The following is a 14,816-nucleotide window of genomic DNA, read 5'->3' as shown; positions in this document are numbered from 1 at the left end:
CTATCTGCAGGCTGAAGTCCGATTACCATTGATTCACATCAAATTACTCCCAATTGATAAGCCTGTTTCACAAAGGTCAAAGTAAATGGAATGACTTACTCTGACAGGAAGTCTGCATGGAAGTAGTAATCAGAGAGTTTGTCCAGAAAGGATCTTGGCTCCAGGATAAAAGTGGGTAACACAACCTTAGACAGGTCCATGCCAGGTCGAACCTGCTTCAACAGGGTCCAGATCAGAGACTTGTTCTCCTCTGATACAGTTTCTGTCTGGGCAGCTTCACCAGCCTGAGGACACAGAAAACAGCAGACAGGTTAAGTAATTGCATGTGTCCTGTTGTAACATTGTGCTGCCACTGCTGGGGTGCAGTAGCTCCACCACCCCACTAGGGGGAGGAAGCGGGTTTGTGTACTCAATTTTCTCTTGTAAATATAGGAAAAGTTCACGGAGTCTGGCTAAGTTGCTACCAGCACACAAAATATTAGCTCTGAAGTTGGCTGTACTGGAGCATGAGAAATATATGCTTGTAAGTACGATTATATTCTGTGTTCATGTTAAGCATGTGATGTAAAATAGGTTGCTGACTCTTATATTTGAAGCCGGCATGTTAGCTGCACTGCCGATGCTAATTGTGTTAGCATGTCAATAGGAAATTCCATTATGTGTTAGCAACATGTTTTCATTTATTTTTCTTGGTTATACCAGCTATAATTTAAGTTGTTAAGTCTTCAGTGTGTACTTGTAATGTGAGAAATATATTATGTTCCAAATGTATGTTTTAATATGCTATGTTTGTAGTTTTACAGTGCCTTCATTAGGGAGACAAATAAACCCTGCAATGCGACAGGAAGCCTTTGCCTCTCCTTTTGAAGAACTGTTTATCTATCTGCCAAACTGGGCATCAACGTACAGGGAGTGCAGAATAAACATATATGACAAATTGACACTTGTCACTTTTTTTTTTAAACTTTTGTTAACACTACTTTCACATCTTTATGCATGTCCACAAGCTTTAAAGTTCACATGGCTTTTTGTGCAAATGGTGCTTTCATTAGCTCTTGAGTGTAAACATTTTGCTTCAGTCAGTGTTTAATTATTGTCTCGTTTAGATTTCATCAGGACGGAAATCTGTGTTTTCACTTTCACACTTATCCTCACATCCCTAGCAGACACCCACGCACACTGCGATCAAAGCTCGTCCATGTTACAGGCTGAATAGCCCTGCAGAGGAACATGCTAATTTCTCCTCATTATGTGAGAAACTTTATTAAAAACAAGCCTTCAGATGAAGTTTTAAAGATGAAAATTGCTGCTACAAATCCTAGGAGATTGTATCCTAGTGGTACAATCACATCTCATCTGCAATGCTTTTTCTTGTTGACGTTCAAAGGAGAGCAAATTGCAGCCTCCCGCCCCCACCCCCTGTTCCATACCTCTCCTAACTCTTCCTGGGACTGTTCCAGGTATGGGGTTTCACGCAGATGCTCATTGGGGTCCAGGTCAATGTACGAGTCATCCTGACGCTCTGATGTGTCGCTGTCACTCTCCTCACTTTTCTCCAGCCCCTCTGGATCTGACTCCTCGTGGTCCTGCTCTCCTTCCCGATCTGACTTGTCCGAGTACAGGTCCGGGTCTTTCAAATGGTCGCTGTCATTGAACCTGTGAGAAGCAGGGGAATAGCAGAGAAAGAATTTTTAAATCCATAAAATCAGTAATAGCTGGGCTCTACAATCGAATGTAAATGACATTTCCTACTCACTGGAAACCGTGTATGTTGTGGGCTCTGAGGAGGCTGTAGAAATTAATGGAGTGTTCCCCACCAGTGCCTACAGTGCTCATGTCATCCTTCCCCTCACGGATCATGGTCCTCTTCAGCAGGCTGGAGCACTTCAGGGCCAGCTCCAAGGCATCCATCCAGCATCGGCCTGGAAACAGGAATTAAGCTGATAAACAAGACGCAGAAACCATTTTGTGAATTATTGTTTTCATGAAGTCTATTCATGGTGAATCACAACAGCCCCTCAAACACATCACAATCAACTCTGGATGAGTTAAAAAGCTTTTTCACTTTGGAAGTCTTTCTAAAACAGGAGAGTTATTTCAGCACCATGGAGAGGGACCGAGTGGATGATGGAGAGGCTGGCGTGGATGTTTCAGCACCACGGACAGTGACACAGAGGACACGCTTGCTGTATCTCCGAACAGCCTTCTATTTATCACAAAGTCTCCTTTTGTTTCATTTTCTCACATTTACACAGACATAAACTGAAATTCACACATACACACATCACAATCAACTCTGGATGAGTTAAAAGGCTTTTTCACTTTGGAAGTCTTTCTAAAACAGGTCAAAGGAGCGTGCAAAGAAAAGCGTCTGGACTTCTTTAAGTTGCTTGAAGACGTTTCACCTTCATCCGAGAAGCTTCTTCAGTTCTAAGGTCAAATGGTGGAGAGTCCCAGATATAAACCTAGTGGGAGTTTCCCCCCACAGAGGGACAAAAGGACCCCCTGATGATCCTCTAATCGCCTGAGCCAAGGTGTGAAACTGGGTGTGGGTCACAATCAGCCAGAGTTTCGGGTGAGTTCATTGTAAAACCTGGCCCCACCTTACCATGCGAATTCCTGGGGTTTTCTAAAACAGGAGAGTTATTTCAGCACCATGGAGAGGGACCGAGTGGATGATGGAGAGGCTGGCGTGGCTGTTTCAGCACCACGGACAGCGACACAGAGGACACGCTTGCTGTATCTCCGAACAGCCTTCGATTTATCACAAAGTCTCCTTTTATTTCATTTTCTCACCTTTACACAGACATAAACTGAGATTCACATATACACACATCCGCCCTCATAACAAACAGCCATTCCAGCCTTTCCACAACTTATTCAACGTTCAACCCGCAGTTAAAGTCTCCTATGCTGGCATTAAAGCAAACAGAGCATTTAACCATATTTCTTATTCCACCCTTGCTTCTTTATCACTACCTGGAAACTACATCACAAATTATTCTAACAGCCTGATTCAGATAATAAAGGTTAATGTACCTTTGATTCGATTGTGGCCAGAAACGCTAACATTGTTAGGCCACGATTGCCCGGTTCCTGTTTAAAGTGGGCCCATTATGCTTTTCCTTTCTGTCACATGTACACACATTTAAATGTTGTTTTATGTTAAACTTTTTAAATAACAAAGTGAAGGTATGTACAAGAAATCACTGTAAGCCGAAAAGAGTAAAAGGAATAAAATTCTGTCTACCAGCACAGAAGCCTTTCCCACCTTTTGTTCAAATGTTCTATTTTAAGAACCAAAACAATGAAGAAAGATCACAGGGCTTGAAGGCAAACAGCTGCAGACACTTGTTTCAGACAGAAGATGGAGTAAGGGCCCGCACCTTAACCCAATATAAGATAAATAATGATTCATTTGCACTGTGAGTCATACACATCTACTGTAGTTAAGACAAAAATAAATATGAGGCTGGAAATGAGCAGAACAGGTCTCCTTTATCAGCGTGCCGGAGACAAAACACAGCAGATGGTTTATAAAACAAAGATGATCAGTGACTCTTCCAATGAAGGGCACTCACTGTCAGATCATCTGCTATTCATCTGGTACTAATACAGCTTTGTTTATGCCAATATTATGCAAATTGATAGTTTATCAGTCAGAGTAAGCGGCTGCTGACAAAAGTCAGAGAAATGGCTTTAAATGACAGCCTGTCTCCTACCATCAGACTCAGAGGCAGCGCGGAAAATGAGGTGGCTGCTGGGTAACGGCTGCGTGATGGAGCCAACTGCTTCTCCTTTAGGACCCTGATGACAATAAGACACAAAGAAAGGAAGGGAATGCACGTTACAAACATTCACATAGTTACTCAGTTTCTTGATCTGTGTTTTGCTTCTTCTTTTAAAAAGTCTTTCATTGTGATTTCTTTATTTTATCTCAAGTTTTTTATATTTTCTCTTTTCGTTTTAAATCATTTCATGCGCAAACAGAAACAATCCAGCGTTACAGATATGTAATTATGCAAATGAGAGAGCATAGAGGGCACAGAGACAGAGCCGGTAAAGTGCTTATTTCAATAGTGGAGAGCAGGAACGCTGTAATGCAAAACAAACTGGTAATTGTGATTCAACGTTTTGTATTTTTATAATACAAACGAACGAAAAATGAGGCTTGAAATGCAAGGTCAGCGATGAATACTAAATTACTGGAGTGGACCGAAAGCAGGGCGAGCTGAAAACGGGGACAATGGAAAATGAGAACTGCCAAAGCTGAAATAGGCTGGCTGGATGTATAATTTTCTCTGTGTGTCCTAAATGAAACAAAGACATGGCTTTCATTACACAGTTAACATCCACATCTGCTTCGCTATTGTAACTGCAGGGGACAAATGAGTGTTTTTAACTGAAGGGCCCTTTCAGTCCTAATTATGTGTATTTATTCTGCTTTGCTCATCGATGGACAGCAAGCAAAACTCTGTCTGCATAATAAACCCGTCTGGCTTTGCATTCATGATTACACTGTTAATTTCTAAGAAAATTAAGCCAAAACCAGCAGACACTGTGCTGTAGTGGCGCTGCTATGGTACCACTTTCTAAGGTAAATGATCACACGCCTGCTGTTTGACATGATAAAAAGTAGCTTATAAACTCGCAAGATGCCTGAAAATACCAGCGATTGATGACTAGCAAACAAACACATGTAAAAATATATATTGAGGAAAATCATGTCATAATCAAATGCTATATGTCAACTGTTTTCATGATGATTTTTTCATTGAGTACATCACAGCAATTTTCACACGAATCACTGTAAACCTCCACAGGAAGTGGAATGCAGATGATTCCAAATGGAGCCATTTTTGAGCAAATAACAGTTTTGTAGCGTTTTTGTTAACTGTGCACTTGCTGCTTTAAACAAATTGTTACAATGTGTTTAATAGTGAACATGCTGCCTGCTGCACAATAACGTTCAATATTTAGTGTTTACTATTATTTACACTTAGCTAGATTATTGTGATGGTGTTGTGTTTATTATGTTGCTCTCTTAGTTATTTGTTAGTTTTCTACAAAGGTCTGAAAATCAGAATTGAATTAAAAAGATGCTACATTAGGATCATTTACATAACTGACTTAATGCTTTTTAAAGGTCCACTCTGACCTTGACAGCCCAGATGGACTGCTCCAGGGGGTGAAAGAGCTTGAAGCAGAAGCCGTCCTTCTTGGAGGGCCTCTCGATGAGCTCGCAGGCATTGAGCAGCACCGTTCCCACCCACTGCCCGTTTTTGTGAGTTTTGTAGATGAGCAGGACGCCTGGCTTCAGCACACACCACAGCTTGGTCCAGCTTTTCAGAGTGCCACGGATCTGCAGACAGTTGCAGAAAAAAGTCAGGTACTTAAAAACGCTACCAAAACCTGAAGGGATTATTTTATTCTTTGTCTTATTGTTACAGCTGGGAACAATATTTTTCCTAATGCAAAAGTAATCTGTTAGATTTTATGCCGGCCTAAGGGCAAGTTGTCAATGCAAATATATAGAGCACAAGGCAGACACTGAATGTGGGATGCGCCACCTTTAGCCAGTCGGCCATGACGATGACAGAAGGATCAGTGATGGTGCTGAGCAGCTCCTTGGTTGCCCTCTTCTTTTCTTCCCTGTAGTTCTTCTTCTGCACCTACAGGGAGCACAGAGGGCGGGACAATGCAACGACATCATTATGTGGACATGGCTTCTCACTGAATTCCATTTGGCAACAAAAACTATGAGAGGAATCACACTCCTCTGTGTCCCTGTCACATTAACACCAGGGTGCTGTTTGACTGTCGAGTACACTCTTTTACATTTAATGGCTCCCTTTAAGCCTGCACATGTGCATGACACCAGTGCACCACAGGTTTAAAAATCTGTGTTTTCTATACATCATCAGTTAAAGTGTGGCCCAACATACACAACTTCATGTTGTTGACCGAAAGAAAACATCTGTACCGACTGGATTTTGATTAAAACAAACAAACCCCCCAAAAATGAAATCGATTAGAAATATTCGTCGGAAAGAAATGAATTATTAGGGTCTAAAGCATCATCTTAGAAGACTGATTCTAATTAGACAATGTATTTTTCCAATTAAATTAGTGCTGTAGTACATTACTGAGTAAAGAAAAAAAGACCAAGCACGCATACTTTGCAATATGTTCTCACAAAATTCAGTTCCAGGCAATAATTCCTAAAGCACTTTTGCAAAAGCAATGTTTTTATGATTAAAGAAGCAATCCATCTGACTAATGTCTACAGCTCAGCCTACAGGAGAGTAATCCGTTTCAAGAAATGAAAGCTACTACAGGCCTTTAAAGGTAGAGTTTGAGTTGCATCCACTCCGTTTTCCAGTGTTGTGCTATAATCCTGTGGATAACTGATATTCTGTGTGCCAGAACAGTCAGCTAATCTCAACCGTATTGGCCTGTTGTGAGTACAGCTGTAACCTCCGAGGACCTGCGTCCACATATGTGGACATCACATTTTGGGTTATTTAGACCAAAATACTGAGTTTTGCTCTACAAGGGCCTGATATCCACTTACGAGGACATTATGCTGCTACTGTTCTATTGAAATTTCAAACGAATATCCTCATATGTGGCTCTCATTCTTCTTAGAATCAAAAATTAGGTAAAAGAAATAAATAAATAATTCTTTATTTTTACATTCATCAGGTCCCAATCAGCCCAAATATCAAAGAGAAATTAAAAATGCTGCCGTGGAAGAGTTCGGGTCTTAGGAGGTTAAAGTGTGGAAAAAGCGCACATCAAATTAATGCAAGCTGTGGGAGCTAAATGTATTTATATTCGGAGGTCTGCAAGACTGTGCCTGCGGCAGGTGGACTGAAGTAAAGTTTGAAGGACAAAATCATCACCTCTGAGTTTTTTTGTGTCCTACTCACTCTGACATTTGTTACATGTTACATTTTAACAAAAAAACATGACCTCTAATGACACGCAGTTTGAATACAAACACTGTAAATCATCATGTTGACAAGCATCAGTGATTGAGCTATACGTAACACTCTCCATGAAAGAGCCTCATTAAGACTCGTTATGCCTGCCCTCAGAATTAAGCGTCTGGATACGCAAGACTTAAGCTGCTTTGAGCTCACTTACCTTGAGGGACTCCTTTTTGGTGAGCTTCCCCCCAGACGCCGACACATCCTTGTCTGAACCATTGTACAGCTTTGTTTCAGACTGAGAACACAGGAGAGAAAAGGCAGATGTTGGAGATGTCACATCAAGATCTTTATTCTTCATTTTTATACTCAAATGAGAAAAATCTGTTCTTAAGCCACATGTTTGTTCATTCTAACGGTTAACACACCCTTGAAAGGTTGGAGGACTTGCAGTGGGGTCACCTTAAAGACCCTTAGTAATAGTAATGCTGGTAATCTGGGAATTTCTGTTCCAGGCAACTAAAAGAAAAATCGGTAAAATGTCTAATGTAGTCTGTAAAGTCAGCAAAGGTTTGCCTCTTAATGACAAATTGTTACCTGAAATCACACAACCAACACAGTCTACTAAAACACGGGGACATTATTTGAGATTAGCAGATCTTTTTCCAACCAAGCTCATGCGTTTCCATGGTAGAACCCAACTTAGCTCTGCTACCAGGATAAAGCTTAAAATTGCTGGTGTGTGTCTGCCAGGTCCCGTCACATGCCAGCCGGAGCGACCTATAGTGGCCACATAGGTGTGTGTGAGCTATTTAAAGCTGTAAACACACACACACACAAGCAGTGTAGGTGACAGGATGGAGGTTACATGATAGTAAAGCAACAAAGCTAAAACCCTCCTTCCAAATCTTTTGTACTTTTCACAAACGTTCAGATTTATTTTGCTGAGAGTACGACTCCTGTGAGGACTGCTGTAAACCACAGCTTGGGCTTGATTCTGCATCTGAACTAGTCATCTAAGTAGAGCTGGGCGATATGAGATTTTTTCATATCACGATATGTTTTTTTCATTTCAGGCGATAACGATATATATCACAATATAAGCCAAATAACTACATTTGTAAGTAAAATGTGAAATAATCAGCAGCTTGTTTTGATTTAAATATTTATTTCCCATAATAAGTTCAACAGGGTAGATGTGCTTAAGGAACATGAGACTTTTTCAGATAAATAAAGGCAAATATTGCAAACTACACAAAAGGCAGCCGCTAAAGCGTTTAAGTTTCAAAATAGAACAAACAAAACTACTAAAGTGTCAATTCCACTTAGAAACAAAATATTAATTCTAAAAATAAATCTTAGTTTGTTTTACAGAAGAACAGACAAAATTGACTAACTTTTGTCAATATCAAATAAACTGAGAACTAAAAGGAAATTCTCGATCTCTCCTTGTTGTATAGCTGAGCTTTTCAAACAGTTTAACAGTTTAGTCTGACAGAAGCCGAATGACGAATTAGCGCTTCCAGTCAGAGACTGAGCATGCACCGGGTTATTGTATTTCCAGATTTGCTTTCGGCACATTTACAGTGTGCACTACTCTGTTTTTGTCAGACTTGAAACAGCAGAAATACCTTCACACTACAGAACTTCTGTGGCTCTTCTGCTCGACAATCTCTCCGGCATTGGAACCATCATCTGTTTTCTCTTCGGTAACCTTCGCTCACGCTTTTTTTGATTTTTCTCTAGTTGGCACACTCATTTCCTCCATTACCCGGGCGGCACGGCGGCTGGCTGCTTCCCAAACAAATACACATGTGCGGCTTGGCACTTGTGACGTGACGCTGTGGCTGTGATTGGTTCGGCTCTGCGCTACTTAATTTGGATTGGCTGTTCTTCTTTTTTTTTTAAGAGGACAAGCGAGATGAGGTCTATCGCAATAGTTTAATTTTTCTATCGAGAAAAAGTTATTTCGCAATACATATCGTTATCGTTCTATCGCCCAGCTCTACATCTAAGATGTCATCTGGATGTTTTTAATACACACACACACACACACACACACACACACACACATTATTTTAACTCTTGTTTTCCTTCTTCAAGCCTCTCTGTGAGAGATTCTTTTAATCTCTAAAATAACCATCATGCATGGATCATCATCTCTTCATACTTCATGAAAACAATTTCATAGTGTCTGTGCAGTGACTCAGAGGAAGTCTCGAGACACCCACGTTCGCACTGACATATTTGATGATGACCTCGACAGATAAACTCGACGAGCCTCCACGCTGAGCTCGCTTGAAAGACTGATGATTCATCTCGATGTAGGCTCTCTCACGCCTTAGGCTAGACTCGGAAAAGGAAAGGAGATGTGCAGTAATTCCCTTATTCTCTGGTCTCATTACACACTGAAGCAACCCATCATTCCTTCTTAGCCTTTACGGTGCATCAGCTCAGTGGAGTGAGTTTTCTTACCTTGCTCTTAGATATGGAATGAGAGTCCTCTTTCAAAGGCAGTGGCAAGAGGTCCTCCTTCCCTCTCTCAAAACCTGTAACCATAAAGAAAGTCCTAAGTTCATCTGGTTCCAGCAGCACCTCCTTATTCTCTAATCCTGCTATTTTTAAAACACTATCCAGGTGCACGAGCCGTGGGCAGGTATGCTTGGTTGCTGTCATATGAATAGTGTACTGAAAACTTCTCCAAATCTTATAAGGGGCTTCTGATTCCCAAAAAAGAACCAATCTAATAGTAAATGCTACCGATGCCTATCAAATCACTTTCATACACATGATATCAAAATGTCAAAGTCAGAATTATAGCCATGATGATAGTTTGCCCTTTGCTAAAGCTGGCTATGTTGTGATACAGAAATTCTGTCACAGACTTGCAGTCAGTCATCAACACGTCCAGTTCCAGTGGGCTTCACTCTGTATGGCATTTTCCAAATCTGTCATGTATGCTGGTTCTTTCAGAGCATTGTTGGTGCAGCTATCTAACAAATAACATCACTTTCTTAGTGGTTAATATTCTAACAGTGTGTTCAATAAGTCTGTGCTTCAGTTCTGCTGAGTGCAGTTTCAGTGTTTTATGTGCATAATATTAGAGTTTGACAGTACTGACCGCGATTTGCCTAAAATTCCAAAATTTTGGAAATCTGTTTATGTGTAGTTATCCATTTACTCGTTTACGTTCTGCCCGACTCGGATCGGCTGGTGGATTATTATCAAAAGATGTCATGACAACAGGACAAGCTGCACTCTGGTGGACAAACTATGCAACGTCAACATTGATAACATGGAAGGCTGATTCTCCATCCTCTTCATTTACCAGCTGCATAAGAAAATAATAAGTCTATAATATCAGCCCGCTGATAAATGTGTTGGACTCTACTTAGTACAAATGAACAGTTATTTGTGTCTCACACTACATGTCTACAGTTCACAGATGATTATAACCTGGCACTCAGCCCTCTCATCCCAGTATGGTCACTACTGGCTCCAAAGAAACAACATGACAGCAGACAAAATGCTAACAGTGAAAATAAGCTAAACAAGCTGTCATAAAACACTGTGAGTAACACAAATCTCTGATAGAAATAAGTTTGGTTCAACTAACCGCTGGACGAGTCAATTTAGAGACTGTATGTTCAGACAAAGTACTGATATCGAGTGTGTTAATGACGTATCACAATAAGAGGCATTAATCTTTATCCTCTATCAGAATGTGCTTCTTATTCAAAAACAGACGTCTAAAGTATTTGTTACACTGCTTGTTTTAGGAATCCTAACTAATTATGAGTTGCAGCTCTTTTCCAGTGTTGTGACTTCTCTCATGGTGACGATTTCAAGTCCAAATGTCTGCCTTCCTAACTGGAATCCCATTACATAATGTCAGTCACAGGAGCACACTGTCCTTTGAAGCCACTGGAGGAAAGCCAGAGAAGCTGGATGGCAACAAGCTAGCACCGGTGACGAGAGCTTAATCTGAACTGAGCTCAAATCTGCAATAAATTAGTTGCTGAAAGGAGCTAAAAGGAGGTTCCCCGTTTCAGTCTCAGACAGTGTAGCTTTGAAAAGTGGACACAGAGACAGTAGTAAGTTGTTGAAAGGAATGTGAGTTCACTACAGAGCTAGTGTGTCTTAAACCTGAGCAGAAGGAAGTTTTCTGTTTTTTATTTCAGCTCTGCTTTAGCATTTCTAATCCTAATTACCGAGCCAGCTTCTAAACAATAAGCCTCATCAACAGATTCCCCACTAAGATCACTGCAGTGTGAAGCACACGAGGTCTCAAGGTGTCAGTGAGCCTGTAAATATTTTATGCTTTCCTATCTTCAGGTCATCAGTATTCAGCTGCAAGAAGGAACAACTGCAGAGCTTCATTTCTAAGTGAGACATTCATCATGTGAACAGAAGTCAGATTCTATTTGAGCATCCATTCCCTTTAATAATAAAAAAAAGTGGGCGCGTGTCTTGCTGCAGCGAAACAGGACTGCGTTCTTACTGCATGCCTCATACGGTTTTTGTCAAACCTACTTTTTATCAGCTTTATTTGCTCTGCGTCTTCCATTTCCAGTAAAGCTTTTTAGCAGCTGCTTCCATGCTGCTGGTGCTTTTACCTGGACATAAAATACTCATGACAGCAGCAGCAGCCAAACTCCAAACCAGCATGTACCTTGAGATGGAACGTGCAGGAGTGCCTTTGTGTCTTGGGGGTACTTTCTACTTTCTTTTTCTCAAACAATACATTCAGGGTACGGAAAAGGGTACATCCACAGGTCAACAACCAAGATTAATTCAGACGCACTCATGCATATCTTGGTCAACATTAATTTTTCATGGACGCCTCCACAACAGAATCAGCAATCACAAGCAAAGTTTCCCTGCATAAATCATATCCACTCAACTTGATCTCCAGTTTTCTCCTGCATTAGACATCCAGGCTGAGAACCTGCAAACGTGACAGGTTGTACTTGGCTTCTCTCTCAGCCTGTGGACATGAGCTGAAAACTAAACTACGAACATAAATCTTTTAGCTTATTTGTTTCGATCGGTGCAGTATCAGCAGAAGATGCGGCTGAGAGGAAAGTGGAAGATGATGAAAGAATGATAAAAGTGATTCAAATAGATTGAAGTTTGAATGAGGATGTTAGTCATTCAATTTGCAATCACCGATGAACAGAATCGCCGTGGGCCACTGGGATGAAGTGCCTAATTTCAATTTAAGACACCTTAATGTGCCACTTCTCCACTCACACAACTGCGTCACCATGGAGCAGCAGCAAACAGAAAGCAGAGAGGATGATTTCATTGTGTTACGGCAGCTTATTTAACGATTATGACTAAAGACAAATGAAATATTAGAGGGAAATGTGGGAAGTTTACTCCATTTTTACCTGAAAATCAGAGTTTCATTTTTGAAACTTGACACTTTGAGTTAAAAAAGCAAAGATCAGTCGGAAAACAGTTGACATGCTTGTTATCATGTCACAGTGACACGGCTGACAGTCACTGTCTAATGACTAAGGTTAGAGTTCCTCTTCCAGGCAGAGACCTGAGAGACTGCCCATCTGCTAATGAGCTCATTTAAAATCAACACATTCCAGTGTTTGTGTGTTTCTTCATTAACCCTTTAACACCTACCATAGAACCAAGTCCGCCAGAGCTTATATTATATTTTTACATGCTGTGGAGCCATTTTTGGGAGCATTTCAAGTTGCTATACATCAATACAACCATTACAGGCTAAATTTTAATAATATGTCTGCATTAAGTGCATAGTAATTACATAAATTGCAAAAAAGTGCAATAAACTACAAAAAAATTTGAAAATTGTTTTTGTTTTTTTAACATATATTTCTAGTTAGAGAAATTTAAGAGGCTTATCCCTCAAAACTGTAAATACAAAAAAGTTGCACAAAATAGTTTCCCACCACAGGAAATTTATTTTGAGTGTCTTCATAGTTTTATTTTTGAAATACACCAATTTTTATACACTGCAGGAAAAACAAAAATAAATATTATAATGCAAATTTGCAAAAAAGCAGCATGTGCATCAAAATAAACTATTTCCAGCAGTGCAATATGAGTCCTAAGCATCCCAGAAACGACACAGAAAGTCATAAAGTCAAACATAACTTTTAAAAACACCAGTATAGGCTCATGAGGCCTTGATGGTAAAAAAAACTACATTTCCGCGAAAATGACGTCACTTCCGGTTTCGAGCAGGTCATGGCGGACATGCGATAGTTCGCGCTGATGGACGTAGGAAGTGTTACAAACAGCTGATCGGATCAGCAAAGCCTGTTTCTGAAATATTATGTTTTTGTTGCTGCAAGTGCTTTTTATGCAGTTTTTGCAAAGCTATATGTGGAAGGAAACTGTGACCGAGGACAAGCTGATGGCATAAGATGTAAGTACAACTCCTCCTGTTTCATATGCAAAAATTATTGTGCTAGCTCACGTGGTTGCAGAGCTACCGGGATTTAAAAATAGTTAGGCAAAACAGAGCGTGCCCGCTCCGACCGGTTTTAAAGGGTTAATGTCATATCATGACTCTGCTTTTAATCTAGACAATCTCAGAAATCAAAACTCACCCTTGGGGGAAAGGTTTTGTAGCCTTTTGAAGGCAGGGAACATACAATAGCCTTTTTAAAATAAACTCGGATGAGCTTTATTTCAATATAATACACTGCAAGAAGAAAAACCTCATGATAGTCAAAACGTTTTCAAGCAGATTGCTTCAAAAGAGCTCATAAAGAAAACGACTACAAATGAGAAACATGTAGAATTGATTACAGAAGTGAGATGCAAAGACAATAACATGGGAATCCCTGTTATGCATGTGGCTGGAAATCAGTGACTGTGTGTTTATGTGTCTGGCTGAGAGTGTTGGAGAGTAACACACCACTGCAGACTGAAAGGAGCTCCAAAGATCTCAGTGTGCATCAAACATCATAGACTGAAGAGATAAAGAGACAGAGCGAGTGAGAGAAAAGGGAATGAAACAGCAAAGAGACAGAAAGAGCCGCATCCTGCTAAATCCAAAGCCTTTACACTTTTCTAAAGTCCCTCACTGAATGAAATGAGACTACATCATTAGAAGCACAGTGTACGCCAGACAGCAGGCGCATTAGTAAAGGGTGAGCACGACAAAAACACAGTACTTTAACCTCCCTAGTTTTGTAGGTTGCTGCTTAAATGAGGCGTTACGTCAGCATTCTTTGATATCCTCAAACATATAAAAACTCACTAGGAATTTGACATAAGCAAACCACTCATTTTCAACTTGCATCCATAGAGATGCAGGTCTGACCCTGAAAGGTCCCTTCACCTCTAAGAATCATCTGCAGTGTTGGTATTCAGCACCTCAACTTGGAGCTACACCTCTGTTTAATGCAACCCCGAAGCTGCTTCTCCCACCAGAAGATGTTTTTATTGCAAGCACTTGGATTCCTACTACGTCACATTCATTAAATCAAGTTCATTTAAAGCTCATAAAACCAGATTGATCCAGGGAGTTAATCAATGCAGTCTCTAGGTTCCTTCAAAATCGGCTTACGCGCAGCTTTCTATGATGCTGCTCTGGTAGGAAATATGAACGCTGCCATGGCAACAGGTGAGCTAAGAACAACAAATCGAGGGGGGAAAAAGCCTGTGAGCAGAGTGACTTTTCAATTTTAGGGAAGCAAACTGCCTGAGTGTTTGCTACTGTGGGAAACCTGCCATAGCAACAGCATCTCTATGGTACTGGTGACACGTCATAAAAAATTGAAAGACGTCTGGTTCACTGAAAGGGAAAGAAACACCAGCTGGAAAATGTCATGGATACTGTTTCAGTGTAATTTAGTATGCGTGGACAAATCTGTAAAGTAGCTCAAAGCGGTG

At 40.5% G+C, this 14,816-nt stretch overlaps 1 protein-coding gene and 1 long non-coding RNA gene across 19 annotated transcripts in view; one reads left to right on the top strand and one right to left on the bottom strand.

Annotated features, from left to right (window-relative positions):
- The window catches only part of osbpl8 (oxysterol binding protein-like 8), a 108,543-nt gene that overhangs the window by 10,407 nt on the left and 83,320 nt on the right, over window positions 1-14,816 (bottom strand). For all 18 annotated transcript variants that reach the window (XM_085138917.1, XM_085138919.1, XM_085138928.1 and 15 more), the window contains 8 exons: window positions 9,408-9,481; window positions 7,150-7,230; window positions 5,571-5,672; window positions 5,159-5,362; window positions 3,723-3,807; window positions 1,757-1,922; window positions 1,431-1,656; window positions 100-284 (listed from right to left, as the gene is read on the bottom strand). In XM_085138917.1, the coding sequence (XP_084995043.1) occupies window positions 100-284; window positions 1,431-1,656; window positions 1,757-1,922; window positions 3,723-3,807; window positions 5,159-5,362; window positions 5,571-5,672; window positions 7,150-7,230; window positions 9,408-9,481 (1,123 nt within the window). The remainder of the gene's footprint in view (window positions 1-99; window positions 285-1,430; window positions 1,657-1,756; window positions 1,923-3,722; window positions 3,808-5,158; window positions 5,363-5,570; window positions 5,673-7,149; window positions 7,231-9,407; window positions 9,482-14,816) is intronic.
- LOC146498692 (uncharacterized) lies at window positions 280-4,148 on the top strand. The gene is made up of 2 exons (XR_014870402.1): window positions 280-523; window positions 796-4,148. It is a non-coding gene; the product is annotated as an uncharacterized LOC146498692 (long non-coding RNA).

The sequence above is a fragment of the Neolamprologus multifasciatus genome, chromosome 17, assembly GCF_963576455.1.
Source record: "Neolamprologus multifasciatus chromosome 17, fNeoMul1.2, whole genome shotgun sequence".
Taxonomy (NCBI): domain Eukaryota; kingdom Metazoa; phylum Chordata; class Actinopteri; order Cichliformes; family Cichlidae; genus Neolamprologus; species Neolamprologus multifasciatus.
The sequence above is the reverse complement of the archived record's forward strand: the minus strand, read 5'-3'. Positions and strand labels throughout refer to the sequence as shown.